Source organism: Coptis chinensis, chromosome 3, assembly GCF_015680905.1.
Source record: "Coptis chinensis isolate HL-2020 chromosome 3, ASM1568090v1, whole genome shotgun sequence".
NCBI classification, from domain to species: Eukaryota; Viridiplantae; Streptophyta; class Magnoliopsida; order Ranunculales; family Ranunculaceae; genus Coptis; species Coptis chinensis.
This window is the reverse complement of record NC_141458.1, coordinates 84,936,170-84,953,662: the sequence shown is the minus strand read 5'-3', so window position 1 is coordinate 84,953,662 and position 17,493 is coordinate 84,936,170. Positions and strand designations below refer to the sequence as shown.

General features: G+C 43.3%; 2 protein-coding genes across 2 annotated transcripts; both read right to left on the bottom strand.

Moving 5' to 3' along the window:
* Window positions 1-10,354: 10,354 nt before the first annotated feature.
* Window positions 10,355-10,966, bottom strand: LOC147511233 (uncharacterized). The gene has a single exon (XM_086598405.1). It carries the CDS (start codon window positions 10,964-10,966, stop codon window positions 10,355-10,357), a length of 612 nt encoding a protein of 203 aa, XP_086454531.1.
* Window positions 10,967-12,247: 1,281 nt separating this feature from the next.
* LOC147511232 (uncharacterized) lies at window positions 12,248-12,976 on the bottom strand. Its single transcript, XM_086598404.1, has one exon. The coding sequence runs from the start codon at window positions 12,974-12,976 to the stop codon at window positions 12,248-12,250; it is 729 nt and encodes a 242-aa protein (XP_086454530.1).
* Between the last annotated feature and the right edge of the window lie 4,517 nt (window positions 12,977-17,493).

Sequence of the window (17,493 nt, the reverse complement as noted above, 5' to 3'; positions counted from 1 at the left end):
CTTAGTGAATGTGAGCTGCTATGTGTTTGTCCTCGTCCATGTGCAAAGAGCTATAATACAATACAACAAGTATGCATATCCATGGTGCAAAGATCAAGATCAGTTAATTTTTTATTTAAATTTCTATTTAACTAGCAAGAGAAAGCATTCCATAAAAGGCCTATTATGCACACATGAAAAATACAGCCGGAAAAGAAAAAGATTCAAGTACAGGCATACCCTGTTCAAACAAAAAGTTGCACTTAATAAAAAAAAACTACCAATATTTTAATACCACAAAACTCACACCACTAAATCAACACAAAATATAAATGGACTATGTTATAGATCTCTTTCTTTTTCTGCTACTCTCAACAACTTCAAACATGTCGTCTGGGTCGTTGAATATCAGTTCATCCACCATAGAAATGTTGAGGTTGTTAGGCCCTATATCTGAATCATTCACCACTCTTTCCTCTGAGAGACACGGTCCACCTTCATCAAAATACACTTTTCTTGGAACCTCCAGCACTACATGCCATTCAAGATTCTTGGGATCTTGGGAATAGAAAACCTGAGTAGCCTTCTCTGCAAGAATAAATGGTTCATCACATATTTGGTCCGAACTGAGTTGATTGGATAAGTTGACCAACCTCAACTTTGCTTCCTCATCCACTTTCACACCAAGTTGTGTGCACTTAGCCCAATCACACTTGAACAAAACAGTCTTGTAGTCTTCACGATAATTTAGTTGAACAATGTTTGTTAGAACGCCATAGTAATCTGCATCTTCATCAATTGGATTTTTATCCTTAGAACTAGAACAGAAAGTTGTAGGGCAACTTGTGGTAACACCGCTGTTTTGGTTCCTTTTATTTTTCTCGATAGTCTTTGGTGATGAAGAGAAACCCATTGACACAATACTTATGGTACTTTGTAGCAAAGCGTGTAGGTCCCCTAACTAAATCCTTGAAGTGATCATCAGTGGATTCGAGGAACTCCTGCTATTTTGTCAACCATGTGATGAAATCATCAGAACACAATGCCACCCTAGTGTGCCCAGTCCTCCTCCTTGCACTTGTTCTATTGTCCTCAATGAAGCTAGTGTACTTCCTAAATGATTTTTGAAGTAATAAAGTCAGTTAGGATTATGTATATAATTTAGATTGTGTTAAGTTTCTAACAACTTTAATACGACGTGATATACTTACGTGTGCCATCTGTCATAACTGGGATGACTTCTTAGTACCCATTGGCGTGCTTGTTCATACTCCACACCTTCCAATAAATACTTTTGCACTTGGGCCAAGTGGCCCACCCCCTCATTGGCGATGTGGTTGTCGCCTACACTATCCAAAAAAATCTGGTAAAACATTAGGTTCATTTTCAGCCATCCTATCAAGTTTATCTAAAAGACCACCTCCTCCTTTATATCCAGCACAATACATTAGTGTCTCCTCCTTCAAGTAACGCTCTGCAATACACCCTTCCAGGCTTTGTTGTTGGTAACATAATCCTTGAAATATTTCATGTACCTTAAAAAGTATTTTAGAAGCAATAGAATCTTAAAAATGAGAAAATAAATAAATAAAATAAGTAACAAAAAAATCAGGCTACGCCTTTCAAAACAATACATCCACCTAAAGAAAACAGGCCCCACAAAGGCGAGCCTCATGAGCTAAGTGAATAGGAAGATGCATCATAGTAACAAACAATGATAGTGGGCAGATTCTCTCCAGCGCACACAATGCCTTGACCATACCCCTTTCCAATACATCAAGTGTTTCAATCTCTACTTTCTTCGAACACAAAGCACTAAAGAAAGTACAAATGGTAGTAATAATTGTTTGAGCTTCTTTTCTGTTACCATCTCTATAAGCATGCTGTATTAATACCGGCAGCAAATGTTGCATTAGAATATGATAGTCATGTGACTTCATTTGTCTCAAATCCATTGAATCTCCTTTGACAATATTAGACCAGTTACCACTAAACCCAACAGGTACACTAAGATTGCGCAAGGTTTGGATGAACCACTAAACCTGTTTCCCGCCAAGCTTAGTCACCCAATATTTCTTCTTTCTCTTCATGCTTTTAAATCTTTTAAGTGCATTGACATCATCTTTAGTTTTCCCTTTCGTATTCAACATCAAAGCAAGAAGAATTTCACATACATTTTTTTCAATATGCATGACATCAAGGTTATGACGGACGAGAATGTGTTTCCAATACTTGAGCTTAAAGAAGATAGATTGCTTTGAAAACCAAATTTCCTTTATTCCCTTCCTTATTCTTGCCGAGCTTCCCAAATTGATGATTTTTCAAACTCTTAGTCATTCTCTTAACTTCAACTCCAGTCAACCTTATTGGTTGCTCACCTTCTTCCTTTGTCTTATCATAGGTGCTTTCTCTTGTATCATTTCTAGCCTCGGATCTCAATGGAAGCCATCGTCTACTTCTGATATACACATGCTTACTTCCATGGTGAAGTCTTATAGAAGCAGTTTTCGGACCACAAGGAGGGCAAGCGAATTTTCCCTTAGTTCTACAACCGTAGATATTCCCATAAAATTTGGAAAATCATGGATTGTCCACAATAAAATGGCACGCATATGGAACTCTTCACCTTTGAATGCATCTTTAACCATCACCCCATTACGCCACAATTCTTGGAGTTCTTTAACCAACGGCTGCAAATAAACATCAATATCATTACCTGGTTGCTTTGGACCCTCAATGAGAGTTGAAAGCATGGTGAATTGAGACTTCATGCATAGCCAAGGCGGGAGGTTATAGTTCACAAGCATAACAGGCCATGAACTGTGTTGCGCTCCAAAGTTGCCATAAGGAGTAAAACCATCAGTGGCTAGTCCCAAGCGAACATTCCGTGGCTCTACAGAGAAGTCTGGATATTTTAAATTGACTTGCTTCCACACTGCTGAGTCAACAGGATGCCTTATCGTGCCAGGCTTTGATTCTCCAGTAGAATGCCACCGCATCTCCTTTGCCACCCAAGGCACACTATACAATCGCTTCAACCTTTTTGTAAGTGGAAAGTATCGCAAGACCTTAGCAGGCACCCTAGTGCGCTTCCTCAAATCCTCAATGGTTGGAGTTTTGTATCTAGAAACTCCACAAGTAGGGCAGGTAACCTTAAATTCATTCTTTTCCCAATACAAGATGCAGTTGTTCCTACATGCATCAATCTTTTTGCATTTCAGTTTCAAGTCTTTAATCATCTTATCTGCCCTGTAGTTATTCTCTGGTATCTTGTTACCAGCAGGCAACACCATGCGGAGTAGTTGAAGCAATACGGTAAAACTCTTATCACTCCACCCATTTGTGTACTTCAGGTTAAGGAGTTTCACAACAAATCTAAGAACACTGAAGTCACATCCAGGATATAATTCAGTCATTGCTTCACACAAGTTAGCATTAAAAGCAACACCGTCTCACTTCTTCTTCCCCTCAGACAACCTCCCCGGATCATCTCCAAGAAAAGTGTCCAAGTTGTCAAGACTAAACTCTTGAGCAATGGTGTGGAAAGCAAAGATTCATGCCAACCACATGCACGTTCTCTTGAAATCCGGGCCCTCTTTCATTGTGTTGTTCTTCCACTTCTTTCTCACCGTGCAAGAACCACATTTTATATGTCTTGTCAAACCCATAGCTAAAACAGTGTAGGCAACATTATTGTGACTCATTGTGCACCTTTGGTTTCGACACTTTCGACAAGAACATGGTATGACATTCTTGTTAACGTGGTGCTCCGAGGCAAAGGTTACAAACTCTGTAACACCTCTTATAAAACGCGGATGCCGGAAATCGTCTAGATCAATCCAACTCTTATCTACCAAGCACGTTGATTCCATGATGTACTTCTAAGAGATAAGAAAGAATGAATGAAACTCAGAACAAGAAAAATAGCTAAATAGTTATGTAGAGGCATACACTAACTAGGCCAAGGAGTTACAATGCTAACTCTAAGCATACACTGACTTCAAGCTAACTCTACGCATACACTAACCTAATATTCATTACCAAAGTTAGATGAAACTAGAGTCGAACACATATATTCATGCATCTTATATAATCAGCAATATATACACAAACATATTGGTGTTGTAATAAGAAAGACATCAATCCTACAATGCTAGTAGGACATTTCTATTTGAAAAATCAGTTTATATTTCAAAGAGTAAAAAAGGTAGAATAGTTGAACTTTGTTAACTAGATTGCTCTCAAAATACTTTAGAATTTTTTTTACAGAACCAAACACAATGTGGCAATTTTATTTTGATACATCATCCTCATTTGACTAACACATTTGATTAAAGCATTACTCAAATAATAATAAGATGAGTTGCTTTAAACCAAATCAAAGTCAGTAGCCTTTGATTTGAAGGTATGATACTAGTATGCTACATATGATACTAGTCTCCATACACCTCTTACGTTCAATATTTTTTCAGCATTGAAGGTATATAATACTAGTCTGCTACAATTACTTCTACAATTGTAAAGCTATATAAACACGACATTTCTAATTCCACAAAATGCATTACCACTAGTATAAAGCCCGCTTAACTATCGTGTTTCATCAAACAATGTTGAAAATAAAAACACTTTACTCACATTGGGAACTAAAAAATAGAATATGGGGAAAAAGAAAAATGCATTCTTACAATTGCTTATATATCAAATGGAGCTTTCAGAATTCGTATAAGAGACAAAAAAAAAGATAGCCAGTGCATATCTATAGAATACTAAACTTTCACCGACACTAAAATATATAATACACACTTACAGAAAGCAAAGAAAAACAGCCAAGGAACATGTTTGTCATCCAAAGCAATTTAAATAAGAAGATCAGACATTATGTAAAAAGCCCTTTGTCGAAACACAAATCAATTGGATAAACTTACCATAAATTATGGCAACAGACGAATATTCTCAGAGCTAAAATTAATCAAACACAAGTTTTAATAAAACAGCTAGAAAAGAAATCATGTTTCACTTATTGAACACAAGTTTTAAATAAATAACTAAAGTTTTCATCTTTTAAAAGTCGGTGTTCAAACGAGTAGTAGTGGCAGTGGATGAGGAGATGCGTGGTGGCAGAGAGATGAGGTGGTGGCTTTGTAGTGAAGGAAAGTGAATATTTTTTAAGGATTAAACATGCAAAAACTAGAAAACGGCGAGAATGAGGCTTTGATTCAAACAAATCAACTAAATATTCAAACATTGAAATTACCTGCTCAGGTTGAGAAGGGCGTCGGTGCAATGAAATTCAAGGGCGGTGCAATGAAATTCAAGAGGTAATAGTCGGACGTGACTCAGCCAGCCTATTGCGCGGAAGGAAGGAAAAGTTGAAAACTCGGCAGTGTTAGAGTCGGTTTTATTATTTTAATTTTAGGGGTTTAATTTTTCATGAAATTTTAGAGCGTGGGAAGTGAAATCTTTGCTGCCTGTTGAATAGATATGCCGACGATTTAAGAAATATGGCCATATTTTGGTGTCCGTTGGAAACAAACAATGGTTAAAGGCAGTTGAACTAGCCGATAGCTAAAAACTGTCGGGCAACCGTCGGACAGAACAAAACAATTGTAATACCTCCGGGACGGATGGCCAACTAATACCCGACGGATAAAAGGCGTTGGTAACTTCCTATGGTTATAAACTGTCGGGTAATCTTTCTAAAGTCTGTCGGGCTAAAGTCGTTTTTTTGGTAGTGTGAATACTGTAATTATGTGGATGCGAACAACCTAGTTGAGGAATTCGACGAGTTTCTAAGAGCCTGTGATGATCCAACTTCTCAAACACTGTCTAGAGCACCACCCGACCACCATCCACCTGAGTTAATCCCTCATAGAATCCAATCATTCTTCCCACCCTTCTCGTCCAGCGGGCGTGTCTTCTTCCCCTCCCCCTGCTTCTACTGCCGTGCCCTCCACCTCCGGTCTCCCCACCCCTTTATTGCCACCTCCACCCAGATCTCGTAGACCTAATTTGGACGCCCTTAGAGCAGCCTACGGTGTTCCAGCCTACGTCATACTAGAACATGTGCCCTCTGTCACCCACTACCCCCATTTGGTTCCCCGCCGGTCGGGCTCTCTTGTCATCACCGTGGGTCAAATGGTTGCCGGTCTGCGGCTTCCCCTCACTCTGCTGGATGTTGAAGTTTGCAACCATTTCAACATTCCCCCGTGCCAAGGTATTGGGAATTTTTGGCGGATAATGTTTGCCGCGAATTCCTATAACAAGTCCCATGACCCCAAGATTATCAGCCGCAACATCTACTCCCACTACTATCTCAAAATCAGCACCAAGGACGTCAGTATAGGCTATCAGTCCTTCTGCGTTCGTCCTAAGAAACAATCTTTTCTCCTTAAGCTTACCACCTCAGATAAAGTGTGGCACCATTATCCGCTCTACGTATTAGGCAACTTTATGTCCGCTAACATACCTCCTACCCTGACTCTTAACCACCTCGCCTTCAGACTCCGCGGTGAGTATAATAGCTCTTTCCCCTCTTTCGAATTGTTTTCTCTCTGATCTACTAACTCACCTCTGTTCTTCTTTGTAGGCTGGCGCCCAAATTCCAAATATGGACTTTATGATAGTATCTCCTGCCCCATCTTTGCTCAAATCCGCGACCTTGGCCCCGCCCAAGCTGCCCTTTTAGGTATTCATCCCACCACCGCTACTCCATTGCTGCCCATCCCCGCCCTTAACACTTTCCGCGACTTAACAGGTCCCTTTTTTCGCCCTCCCCCTCCCAAAGAATGCAATCCCCGTGCATCTCCCCCTTCCAAGAAGCGGTCTCGTTCTCATAACTCCCCTCGCCCCCTCCCTCGATCTTCCTCCCATTCTTCTGCCTCCCGTGAACCTCAAGATCTCCACCCCTCCTACCGCTCTATCTCCCATTGGGATGACCAGTTTACCTCTCGCCCTTCACCTGCCACAGATATGGACGTCCACAAGCAAAAATTGTTTGATAGTGACTCTGATGACGAAGTGATGGATGTTCCCCCTACTGCCATGCATGCTCCCGCCGATCAACCGCCAGCCAAGAGGTCGTGACCATCCACCTCTGCTGAGCCGGTCCCCCCAACTCATCAGGCCCCCAGCCCAAAGGCCCCGCCCCTTCTTCTTCACCTTCTCATCCGGCTGCCTCTCCTCCCAGCACCCGCCGACTTGGTAAGGAGCCCGCCTCCACTCTTGCTCCGGTTGAGGACTTCTGTCCTATCTTCAATGTGCGAAATCAGAAGGTAAATGTCAGGGATTCCGCTCTGGACAACGCTGTCATGGCCTCCTCCTTGTTCTACAATGCCCATCTGCCCAAGGACATTGCTTATGCGGATGGAGGTTCATTTGATTCGCATCGCACTTCCTTGTATACCAACTGGGAACGGGTACAACTTCTTCTCCCCTTCCCTTTTTTTTTTTTTTTCATTTTTTACCCTTCTCCCTTTTTGACTCGGGTGAGCCTTGACATCTCGTTTATGATCCGCAGCCTTCTCCATGCTAGGAATAAGGTGACCGCTCTGGAGCAAGAACTCAACGGCCCCTCGGGCTTGCGAGCGTCTTATGCCGGTCTTGAGTCAGACCTGGCCGCCACCAATTTGGCCAAAGTTCAAGCTTAGGACGAGCTAATTGCGTCTGAAGCTTCCCATTAGCGGTACATGGACTCCGTCAACGAACGCCTGCGCTGCCAAAGGGAATAACTTCTCCAACACCATCTGCTTGACTCGAATGCCCGCACCCAGCAACACCAGCAAGCCGTGGCCTCCCTTACCCAGGCCTACAAAGATGAAACCGCCAAAATTTTAGAGCAGCACGAAAAGGATATGACTATTCTTCGTGATCATTTCAAAGCTTTGGCTGAGAAGCGGGTGGCCCAGAAGGTTCAGGAGGAACTCGACCGGCTTACTCAAGAGGGCCGCCTTCTACCTCTTCACCATTGTCGGTGGCGGTTCCCCGAGGCCGCAGCCGGATCCCTCTGGAACCTCGAACCTTTGAAACCTTGGCGCATGGGCTTCGGACCCCCTTCCGGCCCCTCAAAGATCCCCATAAGGCCGTTGTCGATGATGTTATTGAATAAGCCAACCTTGAATCGTCCACCTAGGGAAAGCCCTAGTTTTTAATATGTATACAAACTGTTGTTAACTTTACACTTTGGCTTGTCTTTTCCATTTGTCACCACACTGTTATTAACTTGCGATATGGCTCACCTTGATTTAATATATTTTGCTATGTGATTGTGAGCTATATTCTTGTCGTCTTCCCTCCTGCCCCCTCCTTTCATTTATTTAATTCGATTGCGCACCTCTCATCCATGTCAACCTCTCATCCCGATGCCGGCGACGGCTCATCCCACTCAACGAGCTCGATCCTCCTGCTGGGACAGTTCCCCTAGCTCAGGATCTGTTCCACAACTAATGTCAGCGAAGGGCTCACCCCCTCCGCTGCTTCTCTCTCTCTCTAGGGGCTAAAGATGGTCTCTCTCATTGCCCCATGTATCTTTTTGTCTGAAGTCTGCGGAGGGTCATCCCGCTCCGCCGGATCGCTCATCCTACTGGAACAGCTCATCTTGGTCAGGTCCCCCTCCAAAGCACTCTCTCTCCCGAAGCCAGATGGGGTTACGCTCGTTGCCCATGTGTTTTTCAAGTCCGCTGTCTACGGAGGGCTCGTCCCTCCCACGACTCCATCCCGAGCAACAACTCATCTTGCTCAGGAACCGTTCCATGACTAATGTCAGTGAATGGCTCATCCCCTTCACTGCTTCCCTCTCTATAGAGGCCAGATGGGGTCCCTCTCATTGCCCTATGCGCCTTTCGAGTCCGCTGTCTGCGGAGGGCTCATCCCGCTCTGCCGACTCCCTCTTCCTGCTGGAGTAGCTCATCTTGCTCAGGATTCGTTCCACAAGTAATGCAGCGAAGAGCTCATCCCCTTCACTGCTTCCCTCTTTATAGGGGCCATATGGGGTCCCTCTCATTGCCCCACGTGCCTTTCAAGTCCGCCGTCTGCGGAGGGCTCATCCCGCTCTGCCGACTCCATCCTCCTGCTGGAGCAGCTCATCTTGCTCAGGATTTATTCCACAAGTAATGTCAGCGAAGGGGTCATCCCCTTCACTGATTCCCTCTCTATAGGAGCCAGATGGGGCCCCTCTCATTGCCCCATGTGCATTTCAAGTCCGCTGTCTGTGGAGGGCTCATCCCGTTCCGCCAACTCCATCCTCCTGCTGGAGCAACTCATCTTGCTCAGGATCCGTTCCACAAGTAATGTCAACGAAGGGCTCATCCCCTTCGCTACTTCCCTCTCTATAGGGACCAGATGGGGTCCCTCTCATTGCCCCTGTATCTGTTATGTTCACGTTCCCATTTAGCAAATTGCGAATAATAAACATATTTTCTTTTCACAAAAGTGTTGTAGTTTTATATATTTACACACAACTATTGTCCTCCGTTTGGGACCCTCTTTACATTGCTCTGAACTTCAGTACATTTACTTGTAAAACCTTTTCAGCATTCTTATGTTCCAGGGCCTCGCTATTAGCTTTCCTTCCATTGTTTGAAGCTTATAGGTTCCCGACCCCCCTTCCTCCATCACGGTGTACGGTCTTTCCCAGTTTGGACCCAACTTCCCGTCCTTTTCCTACTTCGTGCTTGGCGTCACCCGGCGAAGCACCAATTCCCCTATCTTGAACTTCCGCGGTCTGACTCGCTTGTTGTATTGCCGATGTAGTCTTCGATGTTACTCTTCCAGACGGATGCGGGCTGAATCTCTTCTCTCCTCTGTCAATTTCAAATCTCCGCAGACGTTATACAAGGGTTCCGTAGGTGCAAATATCCTCTGTGCAAATCTCTGACACTTATCACACTTTTTGGCAAATTCGACCGCATCCCATTTCATATGAGGTCAGAAGTAACCCTGCGTCAACAACCGATGTGTCGTGGTCCTCCCCGTGGAGTGACTCCCACAATTCCCTTCGTGCAATTCTGCCAAAACCTCTGATGATAATCGCGGCCCCAAACACTTCAGCAACGGCCCATTGAAGTTCTTCCTATACAATTCCCCTTCCATCAGCACATATCTCTGAGACACTTGATCCAACCTTCTTTTCTCGTTCCTATCTGTCACCAGTCCTCCTTTTAGAAAGCATTTGATGGGCTCCATCCATCCACCCTCTTCCTCTGCGACATGGCACACCTCCATTACTTCCTCTGTGCTTGGCCTTCCCAATCTTCCTACTTTTATAGTCCTTTCCTCAAACCCCTGGCATGGCGGCGGCCATATAAGCCAGAGCGTCTGCGTGTTTATTCTCCCCCCGCCCTAGGTGTATAAATTGAAGCTTTGTTAACTTGCTAGCCCTTTAATGCACCACCTGCAAATATTTGGCCATTCTTGGATATCGGGCCGCAAAACCCCCATTTGCCTGGCACACCACCAAGTTTGAATCTGAATATACTATCAAATCTTTCACTCCCAGGTCTTCCGCCATTCTCAATCCTGCTATAACGGCCTCGTACTCTGCTTCATTGCTGGATGCTGTGAACCCCAACTTCATGGTCAACTCTATCCGGTTATTGTCCGGCGTGACCAACACCACCCCTATATCGCTGCATGTGTCGGTAGCTGACCCATCCACAAACACTTTCCACCCATACCGCTTATCCCAAGGATCCAACTGATCGGGCGTCCCATCCTTGTCTGACTCCATGACCATCTCCTCTCCCCACGTTGGGTCCTCTGCTGGGAATTCTGCCAAAAACTCTGCGACGGCCTGAGCTTTCTCTGCTATCCTAATCTGATAATATATCTCGTAATAACTAAGCATCACTGCCCATTTCAACATTCGGCCCGACTTCTCTGCCCTTAACGCTTGTTTAAGTGGCAGGTTGGTCACCACCACTATCGAATGAGACTCAAAGTATGGTTTTAGCTTCATGGTGGAAAAGATCAAGGCCAAGGCATATTTTTCCATTCTGCTATACCGCGTCTCTGCGTCCAACAAGGTCTTGCTTTGGAAATACACCGGTCTCTCCACTCTATCCGCTAGTCTGACCAGAACAGAACTTACCGCATACTCGGTGGCCCCTAGATACAGGTACAATTTCTCCCCCTGCTCTGGCCGCGAAAGCAATGGGGCTTTACCCAGATACCTCTTCACCTCTTGAAACGCCTCCTTGCATTCCGACGTCCATACGAAGTCCGGCGTGCTTCTCAACAACTAGTATAACGGTCTATACTTGTCCGATGATTTGGAAATAAATCTGTTCAATGCCGCGATCCTCCTAGCAAGACGCTGAACCTCCGTGACGTTCTGTGGCGACGACATCTCTACCAATGCTCTTATCTGCCCTGGATTAGCTTATATTCCCCTATGAGTAACGATGTAGCCCAAGAACTTCCCAGTGGTCACCCAAAATGTGCATTTCTCTGGATTCAGCTTCAGATTGTATTTCCGTAGTATCCCGAACGTTTCCCTCAATCCGTCTAAATGCTCCTTCTCCGACATACTCTTCTCTACCATGTCATCGATGTATATTTCCATCCCCCTCCTGATCTTGCTTTCGAACATTTTCTCCCCTAACCGTTGAAACGTGGCTCCGGCGTTTTTCAACCCAAACGGCATCCTTGTGTAGCAATATGTGCCGCCTTCTACCACAAATGTTGTTTTCTCCTGATCTGGCCTGTACATTGCAACCTGATTGTATCCCATCGACGCATCCATAAACGAGAATATTTTAAACCCTATTGTCTTATCCACCAATTCATCCACCCACGGCATGGGGTAACTGTCCTTCGGGCACTCGGCATTCACATCCGTGAAATCCACACACATCCGTACCTTACCATTCTTTTTTGATACCGCCACCACATTAGATAACCAGTCCGTGAACTCTACCTCTCGTATTATTCGGGCTCCCTTCCACAGCACCACTTCCTTGCGAATACCCTCTGTGATACTTCAGGTCTAATGCTCGCATCTTTTGCCTTTACAGGGCTTTGCCTCCTCTCATGTAACCGATGGCAGCGGTATTCGGGGTCCAACCCCCAGAACCTCTTCAATGGTTCATGCAAACACGTCTTGATTTTCTAATAAGAACTGGATCAATTCCCTCTTCCATTCACCCGTCAAGCTGGCCCCTATCGCGGTAAACCTCTTCTCCTCTCCTCCCACATTTACCACTTTAATCTCATCCAGCGTCTTCAAACCTGTTGCCGCCTCCCCCTTCTCTTCAACCGTGGCGTTCTGTAATTGCTATGCCTGCCTCTTCCTTGGATTGGAATCCTCCTCGTTCGGCCCTCGGATCAACCGTTTAACTGTTCCCCTATGACTGTTCTTGGCTGTCACTTGATCTCCCCGAACTTCACATATACTCGTGGGAGTGGGAAACCGTATCACTTGATAGTAAGTTGATAGGACGGCCTTCATCTCATGAATCCACCGCCTTTCTAGAATGGCATTATACTGGGAAAACGAGTCCACCACCATGAATCGCGCGAACAAAGTCACGGGGCCTGTCGTTACCGGTAATAAGAGCTCCCTCATTGGCTCAGTCATGCTCCCATTGAATCCATATAAGTTAGTCTGCGGCGGCCTCAACTGTCTATGATCAATCCCCATCTCTTCCAACGCTCCTTTGAACAACAGGTCCACGACACTGCCGCAATCCACCAATACTCGTTTCACCATATAATTGCTCATCGCCACCGTGCTGACCAATGCGTCTTCATGGGGGGCGTCCACCGCCCGCAAATCTGCACTGCTAAAGACAATCCTATCTCTGTCCTCTGCTTTCCCCGCCCTTGCCCGCAATCTATCAGTCCCTTCGTTAATCTGCTGAATGCTCGCAGTTCTTCGCACTCTATCCCTGTGGGCATTATGGCTTAACACTTCTCCACTGAAGATCACGTTAATGGTTCCAAGGATTCGATCTTGTCGCGGTACCACCTCCCCGCTTTGTCCTCCCCTTATAAACTCTCTCATCCTTCCATTTTCTACCAAACGATGAACCAGCCATTGTAACGCGTAACAATCGTCGGTCTCATGATTGTGTATCTGATGATAAGCGCAGAAAGGTTTACCAGGCAACTCCCCGGTGTGTTCCGCGGCCCCTCATATCCCTGCATGTTCTTTATCAACGGTAGTATTTCGCTCAAGGACCTATTCAGCGGCGTAACTTCTACCTCACGGTATGGTTTCCTCTCTCTGTTCTCCCTTCTAATCCCTTCGCGGTTTCTTTGCCCCCTTTGGGGGTAGCCACGGTATCCCTCCCTTCCTTTCTCGGTCGCTCCCCCTCTCCTAGGTTCCCTATCTTTCTCCAAGGATAACACTGCCTTACCGGATCTCTTGGATTCCTTCTGCATACTATCCTCATATCGGATGTATTTCTCTACCCCCAGGATACAGCTCATGCAATGTTGCAATCTCGTTCTTCGCCACCGACTGGTGTACTCCTGTCCCTGGCCGCAGTCCCCTTTCAAATGCAATCACAGCGGTCCTTTCATCTAGGTTTTCAACCTTTAACGTCTCAGCTTTGAACCGACACAGGAATTCCCTCACAGACTCGGTGGATCTTTGTCGTACGTTAAATAATGCCGCGATATCCACAACCCGCTTTTTCTGATGAATGAAATGATCTATAAACTCCTGTTCTAGTTCTTGAAAGCTCCTTATACTCCCCGCTGGTAACCGATAATACCAGTCCAATGCCCCCCCTTTCAAGCTTGCCTGGAATATCATACACCGCAACCCATCATATCTAGACTCTTGCCAGAGTGGCATTTGCTGCCGGAAATGGAGGATGTGGTCTGCTGGGTCGCCTTTTCCATCGTACCTCTCGAACCTAGGCTGGTTGAAATGCTTCGGGACTTCCGAAGCCCAAATACTATCCGCCAATGGGTTGCGACTCAGCCCCGCTATCACCTGACTAGCTGCTCCCCCACAACCCTTCGTCAGTTGCCTGTTAGCCTCCCTGTTGTTGTTTATCATTTCTTGCACTTGCTCCACCGTCAAATCGGTTACCGGATTTTCCACCAGATTCGGCTCGTTGCTTTCTTCCTCTTCCGTATCCTCGCCTGCCTCTTCCTCCATCTCTTCTTCTTCCCTTTCCATTTCCCTTCTTAATTCCTCATTATCCTCTCTCAACCTCCCTATCTCTTCTCTCATGAGCCGCGTCTCTTCTACTTCCTGTTACTCTCTTTTGTTACCTTCTTCTCCCACCACTACCTCGGGCATCGGTTCCTATGTAAGAACCTAAACTAAGACACCACCTTCTTCAGTCTCCCTACCTGTTCCTTGGGTGCCATCTCTTTCTTGTTTCTTTGTCCCCACAGACGGCGCCAAATGTAAGAACCTAAACTAAGACAGCAAAGAAGAAAACAATAATTGAATTATTACAACACTCCAGACTCAGATCTCACCTCTCTTTTTTTTTTTTTTCCTCCTCTCTTTTCTCTCTCCCTTTTTCGGCCTCCTATTCTATCCACCTCCGCTTCTTTATATACCCCTTCCTCCTTGATCTAAACCATCCATCCCTTCCTCCATCTGACGGCCTTCCCTTTGTTGTACTTCAGACACGTCTGCCCTTAGGGTTCCGCGGCACGGTTCCGCTGCTCCCCAACCTACCCGCTTACCTTGCCTTGCCTCGTCCTCTTTGACTTAGTCCTCTGGTATATAATGGGCCACTACAACAATTACTTTTAATTCTTAGTCGTTATAGTATAAATGAAGTTTGTGAGTACTTTCTCTTGAAAACTCTCACGAGGTTATAACTCATCCACTAGGGAATTCTTAGTGGTTTAAGGCTTTATTGCATATGGTCAATGCAGTCGCACTCAGCGAAACGAGAGTAGTAAGAAATACATTTTTGGTCACTTATTTTAATTTCATATATTTGCTTGAGGACAAGCAAAATACTGTTTGGGGGTGGTTTGATAAAAGCTCAAAACTGTAGTTTTAACCCCTTTATAGTATTATATTTAGGCCAATTATATTTATAATAAATAAGAGCTAATAATATTTACGTGTTTTTGTGTATTTCAGGCCTTGGAATCAATTATGTGAAGAAATACGTCACTTTTGCAAGAGAAAGGAGTCAAATTGCTTGCTAGAGAAATTATATGATTAAAGCCCAAGTTTCAAGGAGAAAAACTTTTTAGGCCTAATCAAAGCTGAAAAGTCAAAGTCAACGCGGGTAGAAAAAGAGCAGAAAAGTCAATAGAACTTCCGCAAGCCATATATTTGGACTCAGACCTTGGAATTGGACCTATTATATGTCAACATAACCGGCTCGAAAAGAGCTTTCTAATGGTTCAAGCCTTGACACAATCAGAGTAGTAAAAGTGGATGAAAAAAGTGCTTCAGTAAATTCCAGCAGATAAACCCCTTTTTGGACTTAATTAGGTTTTGGGCTTGATTTAGTGGCCCAAAACACAGCTCCAAAACCCATGCACAAAATTGTAAACCTAACTCTCTCCTATATAAAGAGGATGAAGGCAAAACTCTATTCTTTATCTCTCCCATTAGTTAGAATAATTTAGCTCTATCTCACCTTTTTTAGTTTAGTATAGTTTAAGTAATTAGTTAGGGTTTATAATTGTAGCCTCCATAAAACCTCCATTAAAATACCTTCAAGCTATTATTATTATTTAATTCAATTGCTTCTCTTTCTATTATGTCTTCTTCTCATTCTTTTGTTCATGATAGTCCCATGAATCAAAACTAAACTCCCATTAGAGGGAGTTTGAATGAAGCTTTTAGAGGACTTGATTTGTTAGTATAGATTTGTTATTTAGGGTTTCAAGTTTAGGTTTTTCTTGACTTAGAGATAAGAAGAGTTTAACCTAAACTAGATAATAGTGAATTTGCCATGAGAATGAGAACAAATTTTCTCTTATGCTAATTAGTTTATAACTAGAGATAATATAAAGTAATTATATATATCATTAAAGGTCTAGTCTTTATATTTTAACCTTTTGTGAGAATATCTAGACTAGGGTTTTCTATACAAATCTATACTAACATGTTAAGAAATTAAAAAATGGATTTCAATATCTCTCTATTCTTCTCCATATTTTATTCAAGTCATATTCAATTATTTTAATTAAATTAGTATAAGTTAAATCCATATATTTAGTTTTGTAGTATAAATTCACATCCATAAATATTGCTCTCACCATTGTTTCCTTGTGTTTGATTAGTTGAATTCGTTTAAGTCTAGAGAGTTAAGAGTGGAACGATTTCGTACTTTATATATATATATATGAATATATATATGTGTGTGTGTGTGTGTGTGTGTGTGTGTGAGGAAATAAATAATTGATAACATAAGAATAGGTTAGAGAAATCTAATTTTGTTTTTACGTTTATCAATTCACTGACCTCAGATCATTGCCAAATGACAAGTCTAAAAATGACTTAACATTTTATATGCTAGCACACAACATCTAAGTACGTTAAGCCAAAAAAGCACCTCATTCTCGAACGTTTGCTCGACTTAAAAACTTCATTGAAACGGTCTAAACAACGTTTCGATCATTAGTTCGCTGGTAAAATAGCATCTTTGAATTGTATGATAGCCTAAAAATGACTCCTCCATCAGTTCGCTGACCTCAGACCATTACCATATGACATGTCTAAGAACGACTCTATATCTTATATGCTGGCACAAAACATCTAAGTATGTTAAGCCCAACAACATTCTATTCTCGAATGCCCACTCGACCTAACAACTTCATTAAGATGGTCCAAGCAGCATCTCAAACTAAGATCGCTGGCCAGAGCACATCGATCCTTGTATACTTGCCCAAGAGCGACTCTACTATCAATTTGCTAGACCCAAATCATTGCTATATGACATGTCTAAGAGCGATTTCACAAGAACCTCAACGATATCCTCTACTCAAAACGATCTGGAGAACATGTCATAATTTTACAATGACCACAACGCATTTACATATGTCGGTCGGATATCTCACTATATCCGATCGACTCCAGATTACTCTCATCATACATCAATTCAAACCAACTGCGCACCCCATACGTATATAATTACACTGAGGGCTACATTCTCTATTTCCTCAACAATTCAATACTACATGCTACATTCTTAATTCTATCTACACATGATAGACCAAGAGCGACACGACACTTCATTGGCTACTCATCAACGATATTCATCCACTAAAATCAAATGTAAGTATTTTTACAACATATAATCAAATATGCACAACACCGAATGCGATTTTCGAATCGGTTCAACTCTCAACAATCATCTCAAGTACTTGACATTCACTCACTCGAAAGCTTTGACGAACAATATATATATGCAAACAACATCATACGAGGAAAAAAAACATTCTTATTATATTCCTCCAGAACTGATATATATACAATCTCTCATATTTCAAGGTTGCAATCGAAGTCTCCGCTCTCAAACTCAACAGAAAACAACTGAAGCAGACTCCACTCCTTCTCGCACGCTTCCACTAAAACAATTGAAA

Bases quoted from the DNA above. Each gene is read 5' to 3' on its own strand.
- LOC147511233 (XM_086598405.1), bottom strand. From the start codon at position 10,966: ATGGAAAAATATGCCTTGGCCTTGATCTTTTCCACCATGAAGCTAAAA.
- LOC147511232 (XM_086598404.1), bottom strand. From the start codon at position 12,976: ATGAGAGAGTTTATAAGGGGAGGACAAAGCGGGGAGGTGGTACCGCGA.